At 50.8% G+C, this 18,452-nt stretch overlaps 9 protein-coding genes across 9 annotated transcripts; 4 read left to right on the forward strand and 5 right to left on the reverse strand.

The window, feature by feature from the left end:
• Positions 1-177: 177 nt before the first annotated feature.
• COCCADRAFT_94577 (uncharacterized protein) lies at positions 178-3,001 on the forward strand (the record flags this gene model as incomplete). The annotated part of the gene is made up of 5 exons (XM_007713513.1): positions 178-752; positions 908-1,036; positions 1,087-1,729; positions 2,143-2,255; positions 2,332-3,001. The coding sequence occupies 5 exons, from the start codon at positions 178-180 to the stop codon at positions 2,999-3,001; spliced, it is 2,130 nt and encodes a 709-aa protein (XP_007711703.1).
• Positions 3,002-3,405: 404 nt separating this feature from the next.
• COCCADRAFT_25788 (uncharacterized protein) lies at positions 3,406-4,178 on the forward strand (the record flags this gene model as incomplete). Its single annotated transcript, XM_007713490.1, has 3 exons — positions 3,406-3,419; positions 3,481-3,621; positions 3,755-4,178. The coding sequence occupies 3 exons, from the start codon at positions 3,406-3,408 to the stop codon at positions 4,176-4,178; spliced, it is 579 nt and encodes a 192-aa protein (XP_007711680.1).
• A 1,930-nt stretch (positions 4,179-6,108) lies between these two features.
• COCCADRAFT_25790 (uncharacterized protein) lies at positions 6,109-7,484 on the reverse strand (the record flags this gene model as incomplete). The annotated part of the gene is made up of 2 exons (XM_007713491.1): positions 6,109-7,331; positions 7,388-7,484. 2 exons carry the CDS (start codon positions 7,482-7,484, stop codon positions 6,109-6,111), a joined length of 1,320 nt encoding a protein of 439 aa, XP_007711681.1.
• Positions 7,485-7,867: 383 nt separating this feature from the next.
• COCCADRAFT_94538 (uncharacterized protein) lies at positions 7,868-8,104 on the forward strand (the record flags this gene model as incomplete). Its single annotated transcript, XM_007713514.1, has 1 exon — positions 7,868-8,104. The coding sequence occupies one exon, from the start codon at positions 7,868-7,870 to the stop codon at positions 8,102-8,104; it is 237 nt and encodes a 78-aa protein (XP_007711704.1).
• A 1,022-nt stretch (positions 8,105-9,126) lies between these two features.
• COCCADRAFT_94557 (uncharacterized protein) lies at positions 9,127-9,426 on the reverse strand (the record flags this gene model as incomplete). The annotated part of the gene is made up of 1 exon (XM_007713515.1): positions 9,127-9,426. A coding segment is annotated over one exon (300 nt), but the record flags the coding sequence as incomplete, so codon positions are not given.
• A 454-nt stretch (positions 9,427-9,880) lies between these two features.
• COCCADRAFT_36266 (uncharacterized protein) lies at positions 9,881-10,562 on the reverse strand (the record flags this gene model as incomplete). The annotated part of the gene is made up of 2 exons (XM_007713516.1): positions 9,881-10,327; positions 10,395-10,562. The coding sequence occupies 2 exons, from the start codon at positions 10,560-10,562 to the stop codon at positions 9,881-9,883; spliced, it is 615 nt and encodes a 204-aa protein (XP_007711706.1).
• Positions 10,563-12,345: 1,783 nt separating this feature from the next.
• Positions 12,346-15,135, reverse strand: COCCADRAFT_36267 (uncharacterized protein; the record flags this gene model as incomplete). The annotated part of the gene is made up of 3 exons (XM_007713517.1): positions 12,346-13,107; positions 13,155-15,018; positions 15,110-15,135. 3 exons carry the CDS (start codon positions 15,133-15,135, stop codon positions 12,346-12,348), a joined length of 2,652 nt encoding a protein of 883 aa, XP_007711707.1.
• A 454-nt stretch (positions 15,136-15,589) lies between these two features.
• On the forward strand, positions 15,590-16,249 carry COCCADRAFT_36268 (uncharacterized protein; the record flags this gene model as incomplete). The annotated part of the gene is made up of 2 exons (XM_007713518.1): positions 15,590-15,656; positions 15,735-16,249. The coding sequence occupies 2 exons, from the start codon at positions 15,590-15,592 to the stop codon at positions 16,247-16,249; spliced, it is 582 nt and encodes a 193-aa protein (XP_007711708.1).
• A 1,066-nt stretch (positions 16,250-17,315) lies between these two features.
• Positions 17,316-18,076, reverse strand: COCCADRAFT_4550 (uncharacterized protein; the record flags this gene model as incomplete). Its single annotated transcript, XM_007713480.1, has 3 exons — positions 17,316-17,705; positions 17,758-17,837; positions 17,893-18,076. 3 exons carry the CDS (start codon positions 18,074-18,076, stop codon positions 17,316-17,318), a joined length of 654 nt encoding a protein of 217 aa, XP_007711670.1.
• Between the last annotated feature and the right edge of the window lie 376 nt (positions 18,077-18,452).

An 18,452-nucleotide genomic window follows, 5' to 3' on the forward strand; every position in this document is an offset into this window, starting at 1 on the left:
TAGGGACTCTCCATGTGAAGCGCGTGCCTCGAGCTGGAATACATACATATATACTTACATACACATACGCATACTCAGCAATATCAGGCGGCAAACCGGCTATCGGGGACCATCGGGAAAGCAGCCTCTCTCACGGAAACGGCTTGGGCTAAAGCAGCGTCCAACAACGGCGCCATCATGCAACAAGCCTCTTCGCCCGTCCTCCAGCAGCAGCTTCGATTGCACCCTGAGTCCCTTCAGACGCTCCACCAGTCGACCGATGGTACGCTGTACCCCCACCACCAGGGGCTGCCCGAGCTTCAGACCCTACACACCACCGACATAGTATACCAGCAATCATACGCCCTGACCGGCCCGCCTCAACCACAGCCTTCGTCGCATGCCCTGCCCGTCCACTTTGAGCAGCGTGGCCTGCCACCCTCTGGACCCTATCCACCATTCCCGGCTGCAAGCTACCAGCAACATGTCGCCAGCCCGCGTTTCATGGATGCGCCCCCTCCCCCGCTCCAGGAACATGCCCAGCAACACTACCATATCGCTGCACCCGAGGCAGCGCAAAAGCCAATTCAGCAGCTCCCCTTCTCGCCGTCTGTGCCGACCGCACTCCAAACGACCCACCCGTTGCCACAGCACGTAGAACAGGCACCTCTCCAGCAGCAGCCACAACCGCAACCGCAACCGCAACTACAGACACAGACACAGACACAGACGCAGACGCAGACGCAGACGCAGCGTCAGGAAGGGCGCGACGGGTATGTTGACACCGCCCGCCACAATCAAGATCGCGTTGAAGGTTTCTGTACGCATATCAGCTGTCAATACACTACACAAAAGCTGCACAGACTCTTTCAACTCGTCTAGACGTGAATGCTGTTGTTCTGCTAAACAGCTGCTGATAGTATGACAGTGATGACGCCCCATTCTCGAGCCATGGTCAATTTCAAGGCCTCAAACTCATTCCGAACCCGCCAAATTTAGAAGAATGGAGGAATAAGCTTTTTCACGTGGATGACATGATCACGTTGACCGAGGAGCAGTAAGAATTCCCATGCTTATTTGCATGATTGCGCCCTAATCCAAATCAAGGTTCCAAACCTATTTCCCACACATTGACAACATCTACTCGCATCGCTCGACGCAAAAACACAAACGCAAGCGCTTTGTATCCCATTACTGGGACTGCCGACTAAAGGGGCGTCCGCCAGGGACCAAGAAGTCCACAGATCCAGACAAGAAGAAGCGGAAGAGAATAGCACGAGAGCGAGATTTGTGCGATGTGAAGATCAAAATCACCGAGTTTTTTGATCGTCAAGAGTATGAAGAACAGCTTGGACACCGGCCTCCAGGTACCGAGAATGACGGACCAAGTTCGATACCAACACAACCACCAATGAACCCGGGTCAGGTGGTAGACCAAAATCAGAATCCAAATCCTCAGTTCTTCGGTCAAGGTCCTTTGTTGCCACAGCAGCCAGCTGGAGGTTGGAACATGCCTCCAAATATGAGCGGCCAACCAGAGGTGAACCTACAACAGTATATGCCGCCACCTAGTCTTCCACCCCAAAAGTTCTACACCTTTCAAAGGGTGAACGGGAATGGTGGGAATGGCAAAGGCGATGGCGTTGCGGGGCCACACAAACATACCCTTGAAGAAAGTGATCGAGTGAAGAAAAATAGTGTTATCAGATGGCAGATGAAAGCGGACAAAGAAGATAAAAAGAAATCACATGTAAGCTCCTCATTTCCATTGTGCGTTAGATGTTGCTTTCTCGCTCTGTTGAAAGACCTGGTCATGATAGCGTGTAACGAAGACCTATCATGCCAGGGAATCGAGCGCATACGTCATATTGATGCTTGCCTAAAAACCCTCCACCCCAGCATCTCATATGCGCGGGTTTTGCCCTACTTGCATTTTTGGCCCAGTTTCTTCACCAAACAATCCTCTGGTACTGCAACACAACATTAATGCCTCTTGTTTTCAACCCTATTCGTGTTATTACCCATCAACCACCATCACTCCATACGAGTCGTCTTTCATCTTTTCAGATCTTCTCTCACCAATCTACCTGTTCCCTTGAAACTCAATTCAAGTTACGATTCACTACCATATTTGTACGACATAAGATGACCGATACCAACCAGGGCGGAGATCCTTCCAAGAAGACATACCATAAAAAGGCCACTGGCAATGCCTTGACAACAGTGAAGAATCATTCGAAAGAAGATGATCTCAAGCTGTACGGCAGCGCATTTTGGTAAGTCTTCTATCCAAATCCGAAAGCACGCCATACAACTAGATGACGTCATACAGGCAGTGCTAACATGACCAAGTCCCTTCGTGCAGCGTGTCTGGATATCACTAGAGCACAAGCAAATACCCTATCAGTACATTGAAGTTGATCCCTACAAAAAGCCACAGAGTCTTCTTGACGTCAATCCACGTGGTTTGGTACCTGCGCTAAGGCATGGCCCAACATGGTCAACCCATGAGTCTACTGTCATTATGGAGTACCTTGAAGACCTTCAGAAGGGTCCACCTCTCTTACCTCCTGACGCTCAGAGCCGTGCTACATCAAGACTCTGGTCCGACCACATCAACCGCAACATTATTCCGTGCTTCTACAAGCTCCTTCAAGCTCAGGACCAAAGCGATCAAGTTTCAAATGCCACCGAGTTTCGTAATCAAATCGGAAAGCTCGTCGATGCAGCAGATCCTACTGGGCCTTTTTTCCTTGGTCCCCATATTTCTTTCGTAGACGTGCAGATTGCACCTTGGATCATCCGTTTACGAAGAGTGTTGGGTCCGTACAGGGGATGGCCAGAGGCCGAGGCGGGGAGCAGGTGGAAGCAGTGGGTCGATGCGATTGAAGCGGATAAGAGTGTAAGGATGACTACGAGCACCGATGAGCTTTATCGGGATAGCTACGAGAGATACGCTGAAAACAGACCGGGGACGAGTCAACTAGCAGACGCTGTCAACAGCGGGAGGGGGCTACCTTGATCGTGGCTATGTACTCGAATTGTGGTAGTGTACATGAGGAGGTTAATCCAATTCTTGGTAGTCTATTCTAATGCTAATCTATACAATTGCTGGGCAATGCCCTGACATTGCCCCGACATTAATAACAACCCATGTGTATACGCCTTAACGTTATAATTGTAAGCCTAACACAACTCATGGTGCTAAACGATAAATCACGCAAGATTCGAAATCAGGTATCCATACGTCGATATCTAAGAATGCATTGATCAAAAGTAAAGGTCAGGTACGCGAGCCCTGAACAGCAGCCCACTAGCGCGTTCCAGTGAGGGGCACCTGTGCGACCGCGGGGCAGCCGCAAGCAAGCCTCAACACCAAGCACACACCCTGTAACTCACCTCTACCTCCAACTTGCAACCGTCAAAATGTTCAAGAAAGAGTCAGCTTCATTCTCTAACCCAAATTTGCACAAACGAAAAACCAAGCTAACAAAACCGCAGCATAACCCCTGGCGCGAAATCCAAAGTAAAATCTAGCGCGCAACGCGGCATCCGCTCCAAAGTCCTCGAAGAATACCCAAAGCTAGAACCCTACATCGAAGACATACTGCCCAAAAAAGAGCAATTGGATCTCGTAAAGCTGTACGTCTTCTTCGTAACGTCCTACATATCCATCTGCAGCAGACGTATTCCCCCTCCCCAAATACCAACCACCACGCCCTTTTTCCGACAAAGATGGATAAAACCTAACAGTAAATTTGCAAATTACTTATAGACCCGACCGCGTATCTCTCTACACCCTAAATTCGACACCCCTCTTCTTCCAGCACATGGACGACGCACTCCTCCCGCACCTCACCCTCGTGCACAAATACCCTTTTGCATTCAACCGTCTGCGCATCGACCGCGGCGCAATCCGCTTCGTGCTCTCTGGCGCTACGCTCATGGCGCCCGGTCTCACATCCCCGGGTGGCCGCTTACCCGGTGCTGATTTGAGCGACGAGGATAAGGAGAAATATGGGGCGGAGGAGCTGAAGGAGGGTGCTGTGGTGGTTATTGAGGCTGAGGGAAAGGAGACGGCGTGTATGGTTGGCGTGCTGAAGATGGGGACGGAGGAGATGAAGAAGGTTAAGAAGGGACAGGCGTGTGAGGCGGGTCATTATCTGGGAGATGGGCTGTGGGGATTGAAGTTGGATTGAGGGGAGAGGAAGCGTGGGATATCAAGTGATGGAGTGATAGGAGCACCAAGTTTACGGATTCATGGATCGAGCAGCACAGGGCTGCGGATATGATTTTATTTTCTGGGAAGCTGGATAGACGTAACAGCTGGCCGCAGAAACTCTTGAAGATCTGTGCCTGCGAACGCGCCTAAGGAACACGCCCAGGTCACAAGAGTCACATAAGTAGAAGCCTTCCAGTCAGTGACAGGAAACCACCAAAGCAAGTGAACATGGTATCATTATTTTTGCTCGTGAAATACACTTTGTAGCAATCATGCTATCGCCTGTACTACACTAGTCGACGACTTATTGGGGGGCGCCTCCTGCTCCGCGACCAGCACCGGCACCGGCGCCTCCGCCTCCACCCATAAAGTTACGGGCCCTAATAAGTTGTTAGCTTTTGTCATTTCTCTTTAGGCCGCTCCACTTACATCTCAGCTATGCTTGGGTCGTTCATGAGATCGGAGATGTTGGGCATGCCACCACCACCGCCACCACTTCCGCCTGCACCTCCTCCTCGTCCACCGCCGCCACCGAATTGCTGAGCCATCTCCGCTATCCTTGGGTTATTCATAAGATTGTTCATCATATCCGGGTTGCTCATCAGGTTCTGAGCCATTTGCCTCATCATCGGGTTCTGCATGAGACCGGCGAGATCAGGCATACCGCCTCCGCCTCCGCCACCACCGAGCATACCAGCCAGCGAAGAGAGGTCAGGCATACCGCCACCTGCACCACCTCGAGGCGCATCGGCAGCACCTACGTCTCCACCCTCTTCTTCCACCTTTCTCTTGGCGGTCTCGTATCCCCTACGCATGACATCTGAGCCACCACCCTCAGCATCCATACCGGACTTGTACGCCTCCATAGCACCCTTTGCGTCACCAAGCACGAACTTTGCGAGACCAAGACGTGACCATGCCTTGGAGTAGTTAGGATCGGCAGCGACTGCCATCTCGGCGTCCTCCTTGGCCAGCTCGTGCTTGCCCTGACCCGAGTACGCAGCGGCGCGGTTGGAAAGGTAGATGGGGTTGAGTGGTACGATTTCCAGTGCAGCAGTGTAGTGCTTAACGGCAGATTCGTAGTCCTTCTTCTTCATCGCCTCGTTACCCAGTCCCTTCAGCCTCTCAGCTTCATCCTTGTTGGGCCCTCCAGGTCCTGATGCGCCAGCAGCAGGCGTCTGCGGTGTTGCTGGGCGAGCCTCCTTTGCAGATGAACCGCCCTCGGTGGTCGCAGTTGTTTTTCCCTTGAGCTTCTCGTAGACATTATAGATTGCGAGTAGGTTCTGGTCACCAATTGCGTCCTTCTTCGCAGCCTGGTCGTCGAGGTCGACCTTGAACGCCTCGCTGATGCAGTTGGCGGCAACCTCGAGCTGTTCCGCGTCATCGGGCGCTACTGAGCCATCAGTCTGTGAAGTCTGGAGGAAGTCGATGATCGCAAGCGCAAGGCGCTTCTTAGATTGGAAAGCCTATTGTTGTCAACTAAGTTTACTTGCATAGAGTCGGGCAGTTTACCATGATGGCTGTATGTGTGCTGTCTGAAAGCGTGTCGCGAACTGGCTGTAGAGTGTTTTGTACTATTTCACTCTAGCAGTACACTTTGTGACACGTGTTTTACACCGTACGGAGGTTGTTGTAGATTGTGAGTGTGGCGCGATAGCATTTCGACTCGAAGCTTCCTTCGGACCATTGGCGGGGCAGCTGGTCAATGCCAAGCTCTACTACCTCTGGTCTCTAGGTTGGCGTGGGGACATGCCATATGACCAGAAGAAAGGGATCTTTTTCTCGGCAAGAAATTTATATGGTATCATTCACGCTGCTAGATGCTATCATGGTACATGTCTACTCTTACAGGTCCCCACTGCTATAAACACATAATAGAAGGGGAGATGGTGGTATCTGTGAGTGCTTTAGTCGTCACTCAATCCTTCCCAAGCGGCCTTGGGCTTCTCTTTTGGCCAAAGAGAACTGAACCAAGATGATCCTGTTGGTACAGAAATGGCCTTTACACGCTCTTCAACCTCGGCGTCCAATGCGAAGCGCCTCATGCGTTCTGCGATGCGCGGATCCAATACCATGTCCTCTAGTAAAACCCTCTCTTTTGTCTCTCCTTCTTCCCGCTTCTTCGCGCTCTTGTGCCAGTCTGGCTCTTCATGTGCGAGTACTTGTTTCTGTTCTGGCTCCCCGTCGATACCCTCACCTGAAGACTCGAAAGGTCGATACGCACCCAGAACTGCAGCTGCAGTCTCTTTACCAGCGACTTCCGCTACCTTTCGCTGATTCAAGAAGCGGTACATGCGGATTGGGAAATTAAAGAAGCCGAGAAGGTGCGGGAAAGGAATGATGGCCGCAGGACCGAGGGCCTGTGGGCAGTTTGGAGAAAGCGTTGCGTTCTGATATTCGGCTGTCGAGATAAAAGGTGGGGGTTGTTTTTTCTTCGTTTTCTTCTCTTCCTCTTTTGGCTTTTCTGCCTCTTCTAGCTTTTCGGGATTGGTGATTGCTGTGGGAGATGCGTCGTCGGCTGTAGCAGGTGTGGTGGTAGTGTTTTCCACTGGCTTTACCTCTATCAACGGTTCTGGCGCTGGCGGAGGGTCCAATGGACCCAACCAGCCCTCATGCAGTCCCCGCACATATTCTTTCCATGTGTGTCTTCCGATAACAATATCTCCTCCAGGGCCAGGCCACTCGCTTACTCCTGCTCTTTGCCTTAAGCCTTCCAGATCCTCCGCAAGACCTGGTTCTATGGGCTCAGCAGTTGGCTCTCCTCTTCTCTTCCTCAACTTTCGTATCCGCTCTGCTAAACCTGCTCTGACATCCCCTTCTCTTCGACCCTCAACCGCATCCCAATCCATCGCTGCTGCAACAAGAATAGGCTTAACATACTCGTGAAAGTGATCGCGCGCAGACACCAAGCCATCCATCGGTGGTGCAGATAGATATACCGTGAGCTTTCGGGGCAGCTGATGTACGTCGAGTGGCTCATGTGCAATATGCTCTACCACCGTTGCCCATTTCTTTTGTATGCGCCTTTTCTGCCGGCGATCGTACGTTACCGCCGCAGTCCATGATCCAGTAATAGAAAGGAATATCATCCAATTGCGCGACGGTAGCTTAAAGCGAAAGTTTGGCAGACCTGTGACTGTTAGTTGGAAGCCTATTACCAGGCAAAAGAAGAGAGAAAAAACGTACCCATCATTCTCCAGACGGGATTTGGAGGCCTTGGACGTTTCCCAGACCCTGGGGATGCCCCGCCAGCAGGCGGGGTCTGCGCACCTGGTTCGGCCATGGTTGGTGTTTTTGGCTGAGATGGCTGTTGGAGTGTTGCTTTGCGCATCCAGAAAATTTCCCGACTTGTCGGCAAAACCGGAATCGAATCGGAACGGGCGACCTAGCCTAACACCGTTCCCGATCCATTCTCGCTCCAGCTCAACATTCCCTGATGAATATGCAGTAGTCAACCATTTACAATCTTTATCATAACATGACTTGGAGAATTGGTACACACTGTGTTGTTCATTCTGTGTGTAAGGGTAATTTAGAAACCACCTGCTACCTGCGTATGCCTTGAGAGATAGTTCGGACGATTACTCTGTTTGGAAAAAGATAACCTCATCATAAGCACCAAACAAATGCAAGCTTCACCTTCAAGTTAAATTGCTATCTATGAATATGCTTGAGTTTTGTTCCTGTCACAGTGCCTCAACGTGGGCCAATACAGAGTTTCCCAACAGAGCATATATTCATCAAGCGAGCCGCTATAGCCAATACCCTTCAAAGTCGCCATGCGTGAGGTACGTCCAAAGGACGGAGGTCAGATTCTTCAAACTACGTTCCAATTCCGACAATGCACGTGAAAACATGAGGCGCACGATTTTGCCGGGGGTCCCTGCCCCACCATTTACGTAGGCGATGGTGGGACTGCACACAGCAATCTTGTCGTAGCTGCGAATCTTCTGAATCACTTACTATATAATGTGTCTAAATATTCAAAATTCCATCAAAACAACATCAAACACCTTACGGTGGTATGGTCTAGTGGTATGACGTCGCGTTGTGGCTGGCGGACAACTCTGTTGTCCCGATCCAGATCCGCGCCAGCCTGGGTTCGAGTACGTTCAACCTCACAAAACATTGGTGGTCCTGAGACATCTTCTAACATGTCTACAGTTCCCAGTACCGCCAAGTATTAGCGACATTCTTTTTTTGTTCTTGCAGTGTCCATCCTGAATATTCACATGTAAATTGTCCAGTGCTGACGAGCAACTTTATTTTTATTTCTTATTGTGAATATCGATTGGCGCAGTATGAATCGTTTAGCTCGTATAGAATGTACAGGGGGCCTTGTAAGATAAGCATAAATTAGACGCTTGCGTATCAACAATTACCGATAATCTTCGGTGCAGCGTAGATCACAACAAAGAGTCTGGAATACTTTTTTTGGCAACAGGAAATATGGTTTATTGTCTTGTATTTGTTCTCTAGATGTACCTCTTGACTATTACTTGAATCAACAACAGAACATTTAGATAAGTTGTTGTATGCAGTCGTGCCATTCAAGTCAAACAACCAAACGTGGATGAATTGTTTCTTCCTCAGAGTCAAGGTGGCTAACAATCTCACCACCAGCTAAGAGTTTCCGGAAGGTGCAGTGTTTTGCCTGCAAAATACTGTATTGAAAAAAAAGCGTGCTACGTGTTCGACAAGCCCAAAAAAACTGGCGCGGAAGAAGCGGTTGGACTGCATGTTACCGTATGTCAAATTTCCCATTTCCCCCCAAAATAAGCGTGGGTGTATGGAATCAGCGTGGAACGCAAACGGACTCTGTTGAGTGTCGGCCAGACAGAGTCTTATAATCATGGGAGGAGGGAGGAGGGGATTGACTAATGCATTCTGTGTAGGCAGAACAAGTCACATATGACGATTCTCGATTATATATGCGCTACTGGTATGACAATTGTGGGACGCATAAAGGTACTGTGTGAACCCTGGGACGAAAGCGTGTAGACAGCTCTGAGACATCTCTGAGAGGTATGGTTCAAAGCGTGGTCTGGTATACGGATAGGATTTGTTTTGTGAGTCGTGGGCTGAAGAGAACGCTGAGGCGAGGAGAATCGGCTTCGATAGGGATATCGAACGTGAGATTGCGGACTTCGCGGTTCATCAACGGGGCGCTGAGTTGCGAGGGCGGGTTTCGGGTGGTTCGAAGAACGTGCTGGCAGTGATTTGCGGTTGGGTTGGACAGAGTTAGATTGGAGGACAAACGTTAACTTGGAGAACTCCCTGGGGGAGACAAGGCAATTATTGACGGCGAAGGCTTTCTCGAGGACATTTCTAGTCACAACTTAGGAGTATACTTAATCAGAGATGACTAGTAGTATTATTGCTTCGACTTACAGCTTGAAGACAAGATAAAGTATGGATACATGATTTGAATTCGACGCCTCGACAAGGACAAGGTAAATTTTGGACGCACAGAAAATGTAAACTACCAGTTCTCATGCGTAATTCTGGGGAGATGGGACATCGACGTGCGTGTCTCGTTTGGGCTGTGGCCGAATCAATGAACGGGGGGACACTCCTCCACGGGTCCCCCCGTCCATCTATGCAACGGCTGTCAAAGGTCGGCTTGTCGGTTGTGCGGAGCGATCTCCGAAACGTAGCGTAGTATTTCTCATGACTGTCTCACCGGCTCTTTTCTCTCGTTGGTACGTCTGCCGTCCTTGGCTCTAGCTCCTGTGTATCCCCGCTGCTGCCAGCACCAGCACCAGCACCAACGCCGCCAGCACTCTCAGACTCGGTCTTTTCTTCATCTTCAATGCCGCTGACGCTCCCTCTCCTGCTCTTAGTCGGACTCTCATCAGCACTAGGCCTGTTGCCCCCGAGCTCCGTGGCAATCTGCATAAGCACATTGCCATGCGTAATGGTTTCGACAATGTCCCGCGGCTCCTCACCCGCCCTGATTCGTGCTAGTGTCTCGGACGCGTCCTCGTACGGCAGCGACTTGAGTAACTCGAACAGCTGTTCTAGGTCCTGATGCTTACGCTTGGTCTGGGCAGTTTCCGTTTCCTTGTACTGACACTGGCTGTCACGAGCCGCACACTCACTACACTGAGGGCGCTCGCCATTACACTAGAAAGGTACACATCAGACGCCGTCTATACCGCTTTGCTTGTTCATGCAGGCACTAAATCTGTACCTTGGTTTTGCGAGTTCTGCATGCCGCGCAAGCTAGGGTTACGCGAGCTCGCTTTGACTGTGTGGGCGGAGGCTCACTCCTGGGTGATGTTGCGGGGAGCAGAGCACGAAGAGGCCGGCCCCCAGCACTTTCCCCTGGAGCAGCTGAATTTGACTGCTGTGATTGCATGTCACAGGGGGCCAACAGAAGCCGACTGGGGCAGAAGCCGCTTGTCTGCTCGAGAGACAGAGGAGCCGGGCGAGCCTCGAGCACAGAAGGGGAGGGTAGGAAAGAGTTCCACAGACCAGCGAGTGGGATAAAATGGTAGTAGTAGAGAAGTGCGGGTGCGACCGGTTCCAAATATGAGAATGTGACGAAAGCACTGGACCGACGTAGGGTTTGGGGGAAAAAATTGCCGCGGTCTTGCCTGTACGACTGAAGAGACTGGTGGTCTTTCTAGTCTTCACCCTCTGAAATGTTACTGTTACCCAACCAGCCCCGATTCGGGCACTCAGGCACTCGACATTCTTTCCGTATCGAATTGCTGAATGTAGCCCGAGCCCAGGTCCTCGCAGCGTGTCTGCGTCCGCATACGTGTAAGAAGGCCGGCTATCCGTCCGCCAATCAGATTGCGCGCTCAGGGCAGTTTGCCACTGCGCCTGCGTCCATCTAATCCTGTCTACAGGCACATAGCGGCACGACGATTAATCCAGTAAAGCCCAAAGAGTCATACATGCTTCTTTTCCAACCGCCAGTCAAAATGGTTGGAAGGAGATTCCAGCTGGAGGTATACATCCATGACGGCCCTGCATACGCCCATGCTCAACGCTCCCTACCCTCGAGCGCCGGCGAGGTGGAGCCGCTGCTGCTGTCCGTAACATGTTTCTTTTATTACTGTCTTCTCTGTCAGTCGCCATTGCCCATGCTGGTCCAGAGGCAAATTTTGCTGGCGGCCACAGTAGAGGGCTCTCATCAAACAGGTTTGTTCCCACACAAGCCACGTGATGTTCGTCCCCCCTCCCCCATCTCGCTAGTGTTTGAAGACTTTGTGGTCTGATTGATAGACAGAGAGAAAAAAAGATAGCCACCTGCCGCTCCAGGGTGGGGTGCATAGTGGCCATTTTTGACGTTCCAGAAGTGCATAGTCTCGCGCCTACGCGGTATGCAAAGATGGTACATTAGGCGCACTCCGCTTTTTCCCGTTACAGTCCTGTCATCAAGGATTGCTTATAGGGCTATGTCCAAGACAAACGGAAGGATTGCGTAAGGGGGAGCCGCTGAGCAGATCAATATGCGCGGTATGCCTTGCGCGGAACGTCCTGCGCGGGATACAGTCCGCGGAGATGCGATCGAGATCTAAAACAGACCTCACATCTCGCCTGCAGCTCTTGGCTAATATTGTCACTTACACACTGTACATGTGTGTTCCACTTGGGGTGGCGAGGCGGAAACAAAATGGCGAGGTGGACACAGCGTTTATTCCCGTGAAAACAGTAGCTTGGCTTGGCCTGTGGTGGAGAAGACGGGGGGGTTTGTACAAAGCAGCAGGTGCTAACAACGATAGATGGGTGCTTCAACACCCTATGCTCAGGTTTTGGCCTGGAAAGTTTTAATCTTCAAAAAAAATGCAGCTGACATAGCTCACCGTAGACGCTTACCCATGTACATTTGACATTGATCTGCATACCTACACTATGGACGCTAACCAGAGAACTAGGCGTAATATCAACATGTGTGCGGAAAATAGGGATGGCGGATAGGTCCAGTGCAGGGATCATACATAGTTCCTACTATTTCTGGTTCACAACTCCGGCGTCAATCTACATTTTTTTTTGTTGGGAGTGCTAGGAGTAACAAGTCAAAAACACACACACACATGCACACATACACATACAACAAAGCGTACACGGCAAGACAATCATTTTCCCTCATAACAGTTATTATTTTCCTATCCCTATCATTCCGATGCTGTTCAATACTCGAAGTCATCATCAACACTAGGCCCCTTGTTCTTGGCCACGCTTTCCTGCCTTTGGTACATTTCCGCAATCATACGACTTGAACTCGCCTGATCCGGCTTCTTGTCCTCCCTCTCCTTGATGAAACGCGGAAAGCGTAAGCTGACACCCTTGCCACCGCCGCCAACTTCAGCCGCAGCTGCCTTGTACCGCGGCGACAAGGTGAGGTCTGCAGTCTTGACCTCCCACACATATCGCGGCTCGAACCACACGTCAGGCTGGTCTTTGTTACCAGTCGAATGTGTGTAGAATGGCTTCGGGCGATCGATGACAATCTCAGAAAGCGTCTTGTGCAGAGTTTCCAGGATGGCTTCAGAGAAACCAGTACCAATGTTGCAGACTGTTTCGTACTTTTCCGTCGAAGGATTGTAGCAGGCAAGCAAAAAGGCACCATACCAACTGGTACGCTTGCCCTTGCCGTAGTAGGCTCCCAGCACTACAAGATCCAGTGAATCACCCACGCCGGCAAGGTAGTCCTTCTTGACCTTGAGCCAATTCTGCGAGCGCTTGGATGGCTCGTAGTAAGACTCTGGGCCGTCCAACATCTTGACCATGAGACCTTCGCAGCCTTCCTTTACTGAGTCTTCAAGGAGTGTTTGGATCTCCTCTAGTTCGTTGGTGTTGCCATACTTGGCAAATGCAAACTCGCCTTCGACAAGCACGAAGGCTTCTTTGAGATGCTCGCGACGCTCACGGAATGACTTTGTTACCAACGCCTAATTATGTCAGCAATCGATCACTAAGCAAGAGGTGTGATACATACCTCGCCATTGAGATAGAGGATATCAAAGGCAAAAACGCAAACCTTGACCTTGACGTCTTCGACCTTGACATCCTTCCTCTTCCTCGTCATGAGCTGTTGAAAAGGAAGCACCTTCTTCTCTACCATATCCCAGGCAACCGTCTCGCAGTCGAGAACGAAGCTCTTTGTACCTTCTTTAACCCAAGTCGGCAGCTTGGCGAGAATGTCAGGATATTTCTTGGACAAATCCTCAGAGTTGCGCGAGAAAATGTTGGACACGCCGCGCTCGCTCTTGCCAGCACTGGGTGCTTCAGTAGCCAGCTCAATCTTTGCATCGTGAGCGACAAAGTGAATCTGTGCACGCTCTCCGTCATACTTATATTCACAGGTAAAGTCCTTGCCCTCAAAGCGATCTAGCACCTCCGTGATGGACTTTGTTGGCTTGGCAAGCATAGGCTTCAGAGGTACACCGGGCTGTAGGCGACAGTTCTCGCGCAGGTTCATGATGCCGTGCTCAATCATTGCTGGGATGATGACTTCGTAACTTGGCAGCTCGCTGTACACTGTCTTTAGCATAGCTTCGGCTTTGCCCAAGTCCTCCGTCGACGGTGTTTTGCCTTGAAGTGACATCTCATGGAATATCATTGCCTGTGCGACGGCTACGACAACGGTCCTCTCAGCAAGGCCTAATCGAAGCTTACCCTCGAGGGTTCGGACGATGAACTTGGCTTCACTGGGTCCACCTTTGTCCTTCTCAATATCAACGTTCTTGCCAGAGTTGTGCGCATCTGCCGCTGATAGCAGTTTCTTGATTCCATCAACCTTGCGCCCCTGAGCACCTTGTCCTTCGATAGTAGCGATGGCCATCAGTCCCTTGCGCACACCTTCGACTGTCAATGCTTTGGGTTTGAACATGGTGGGTTGTTTTGATCGACTCTTGGCTGCAACAAGGCCCAGATCTCCAATCTCGTTTTGGTCGCTCTTGATATGTTGTAAACTTCGACCGGTACTCTCAGAAATCGCCTTCATAATTAGTGACTCGCCAATACCGAGCTCAATACCTGCATAGTCGGCTGCAAGCTTATTGACCATGAGCATGACAGTCGGCAGCATATCAGATGGAGTCAACCGCAAAACCTGTCTCAAGAACAAGGAGCAGTGTGCAAGAATCTCCAGGCGCTTCGTCGTCATCTCAATCTTCGAAAAAGTTGTGCACAACGCCGCATATGGGACTGGCTCGCCTGGTTTCCAATCGGGATATGGGTCCTTGGTGTTGGACGCAAGGGTTGCCTGTACTTGCTTCCGTGCCTTGACCTTGACCTCTTCAGGCTCCTCTTCAGAGCTAACTGCCTCATCCTCTTCTTGCTCCTTGCTCGATTCGGTTTCCTCCTTTGCTAGTGCAGAAGACTTTTCAGCCTCCTTCTTGCCCTTCTTGCTCTTGGTCTTTGTGGATGCTTCCTCTTCCTCATCTTCTGGCTCTGCAGCCTTGGATTTAGCAGCAGATTTCTTTGACTTGGGCGATGCCTTTTCAGCTTTTGGTTGTGCGACCGTCTTCTTCGGCGAAGGTTTTCTTCGTTGACGTTTGCTTGGAGGTTCCTCCTCAGACTCCTCCTCTGCTTCTTCTTTGATTTGCCTCTTCTTGCCAGTCTCAGAGCTTACGCTGTCGACTTCCATTGCCTCGCCATCTGATTCTACTTGCTCCTTCACCGGCGCTCTGACCTCTGCATCTGAGTCGGCTTCCTCATCTTGTTCCTTCTTCAGGTCCTTTGGCGAGGATTGTGGCTCTTCCTGCGGTGTTGAATCCTTCTTGCTTGACTTCGGTTTCGTAGAAAAGGCTAGTTTCGATTGCTGCTTTGCATCGCCGTTGGGTTTTCCAAAGAACTTTCTATTGAAAAACAATCAGCACTGCATTGCCACCAAAAGACTGTCTAAGGGTATCGTCGCACCCCAGAGTAGTCTGAGAAGACTTTACATACCCAAGTGTAGCTTGCTTAGGAGCCATGGCTGTGAGAGCACCACTGTGATCCGCACTCCAATGCAACGGTAGGCAATTTCGACGTAATAAGCGGGGAGATGAATGCAAAGATCGAGGCGAGGGTTGTAAAGTCAAGGGAAGGCGCGATTTTAAACAGAAACGAGAAGCATTGAAGCGGAGGGGCATGCTCTGTTGGTAGGTAGGGTATAGTTGCCTAGGCAGGCAGGCAGGCACTCTACAAGGCGCGTCGCGCCTGGCTCGCCGCAAACGCGAAAGTCAAGCGGCCCCGGCCCCCAACCCCAACGACCCCTGCTGACATCATTCATCCGACATGGATTAGGCGGCATCGTTGAAGCGTCATGACTTTGCCATTGCAAAATCCCAAAGTCACACCACTGTACATGTAACAAGAAAAACGAAAACATCCTCAAAACTGGCGTCCTACTTCTGGAAACACCGGGATCCTCCACCGCCGCCCACCATGTCTAAACCCTCTGCGCAACCTCAACTCACGCCACAATTCTGCTTCAACCAAACTGCACTCCGAGGTGAGCGCACCCCCTCGATCTCTTTGCCAAATTCTCCCCCCAGCCCACTAACTAATACGCAAGCCGGCTGAACAACAGACTTCCTCCGCATATCCCGCAGCAGCATCGACGACTCGATAACACAGAACCTCAACGCTCTCCTCACCCCGGCGCAACGAGGCTTCGATCCCAACTCGACAAGCACACGACAGCTATCACCGCCGGGCCATCCCAGGGCCCTGGATCCAGAGCAATGTGAAGGGTTCAAGGACAAAGTGCTGTTCCCCAGCTGGGCAGTGCGATCAGATGTACTAGACTATTGCGCCGGCGTTGCGACATCGCCGGATCCAGACGACCCGGACAGTCTTCTACGGCAGATTGAAGATGCCAAAGCGAGAGAGCGCACGGTAGATGAGCGGTTAGATCCATATTCTGGGCGCTACTTTCCTGCAGAAGCGAGGACAGAGAGTCTGGCTACGCTCATGCGCAACGAGCGTGCGGTGGAGAAGATTGTACGCATGCGTACATGGAGTGTGCTGGGCGAGCGATGTGGAATCAGCAGCGAATCGGCAGATGATGCATTTAACAAGTGGAGGGCGGCACGACGGCGCTGAGGGAGCATTATAGAGCTTGGATTAGATAGCATAGTTTTGTTGCATAGCGTGTAATCTCCACTTTGTATAGTAGGCATATGAATGGCGTCTGGTTTCTCCTGCTGCAGTTGTCACTATCAAACAGTCGGCATGAGATGAGCACGCAGCAACGAGAACTCCGCATCGCAACCAAAAGAGCTTGTCAACGATTGCAAAAAATGCTCTAGGCTCTCATGCTTGACACTGAACCGATGCTCTCTGATGCTCGACGTTGATGCCGTCTGAATTCGACGATGATGTTCCCATAAAATTTTTGCAGAGCTTCATCCGCACGAATGCTCACAAGCAACATTTCGCACACGACAACATAGCATCGCATCACTCTCAAATCTCAAGCGCAAAAACACACATTCCATAAATGTGTAGCAAAAAGAATAATGTCCCACACCATCCCACAACTCCAATCCATCTTTTCACGGATAATTGCAATTGGTAAGGAAAGACGGGCGGATATCTCTCTACGGGGCCGGGAACGGAGAACTATCCACAGAGGAAAAGGTAGGATAACTCTCAGCAAGCCGCTTTCGCGGAGCCACGATTGTTTTAGGTATGTAGATTACCAACTGATGATGAGGAAAAAGGAAGAGGGATGGAGGCCGGCTGTGCTTTATAGACCGAGGGAGGCGGGAAGGCGGGGCGGGTCCGTGCGTGGATGAGCGCTAGATTAGTCATCATTTGAGGCTGGGAAAGTGGGCGAAAAATTGTGAGGACATTGAGAAAAATTTACCAAAGGACGCCTGTGCGGTGTGGGCTACAAGTGGGTCAGGCAACACAGATGGCTGGTTGTCAAGGTCGTAGCACAATCTCAGCATCAAATACATATAGCATATCACATCATGCGACAACAACACAGACTCATCACGATGCAGACACAAAGACAATCAAGAGTGGCAGGTTCATGCATGCATTCAAGCTAGCTAGACCCATCCAATAATATCCATCAAGATTCCGTCAGATGGTAAAACATGGCCACCCATCTTTCGACAGATGGCCACGGAAAAACCCAGCAGACGCAACGACAAACACTCTAGTAGAGACGCTTGGGAGGGCTCATGGTGGCCTTGATGGTCAAGGAGCCCACGTTCTGCCATCCCTTCTTAAGCAGAGAGACGAGGTAGTTGATGGCCAACATGATGTTGCCAATCAGCTCATCCTCAGTCATGCCAACGTTGCCGATAGCGACACCCATGCAGAGAACCTTCTTCAACTGGAACTTGATGGTGGACTTGACTTCGTTCATCTTGTTGGCGAGGTCCTCGTTGTGGGAGACGGGAGTAGGGAACTTTCCGGCCTTGGAGAGACCGGGTCCGAGGAGACGGGGAATCTGCTTGATGAGAGCATCGGAGGCCATGAAGGCATCGTACTTCTTGGCGAGCTTCTTGATGAGCTTCTTGTTCTTGTTGAGCTTCTTCAAGTCCTGTATCATTTTGTCAGAAACATTCTGATAGATATTGTGCCATAGTACTCACATCAGTGCTCATGGCATCAACACCATGGTGCTTGGCACGATCGATATCGTGCTGGTCACCGAGAACGCAAATGCTCATGCCTGTTCACCTCCATTAGCTCATGCCCAACTCCAATACTCTCTGCCATCGACTTACGAGGACGGGGAAGCGTAGGGAGCTTGATGGTTCCCGAGAAACGCTTGTCACGCTGGGGGTCGTAGTTCTTAAGGCCGATCTGGAGTTCGACGGTCTCGAGGAAGTTCCTCTTCTTGGTCTCGTTGGAGTACTCGAGGAGCTGTTGAACGTTCGTACGAACGCCGGCGACAGAGATTTTCGACATGTTGGCTGATGTGTCTCCCAGAGGATATCGGTTCCTTTGGTGGCTCTGTCAAGGTTGTTGGTATTGGGAAGAAGAGAGGCGAGTAGCAGTGGATTTCAATGTGGGCGAGGAGGCGCGCTAGCGAATACCACGCTAAACCGCTTTAGTGAAACTAGGCAGCAGTATCTGAATGCAACAACGGTAAATGAGGTTGCGAGTAATGTAGAACCAACAGAATAGATTGATATATGAGTCACAATTTGTCAGGCCATGTATCCCTTTTGGAAAGATAGATTCATCAATTCATATGTCCATCTCCTGCCTGTATGTTGTACAGTTCCTGTCAACCACTTCACAAGACGAAAATCCAATGCACAAGGTCGTCCCATACTTCCAC

Source organism: Bipolaris zeicola, assembly GCF_000523435.1.
Source record: "Bipolaris zeicola 26-R-13 unplaced genomic scaffold scaffold_62, whole genome shotgun sequence".
In the NCBI taxonomy this organism is placed as follows: Eukaryota; Fungi; Ascomycota; class Dothideomycetes; order Pleosporales; family Pleosporaceae; genus Bipolaris; species Bipolaris zeicola.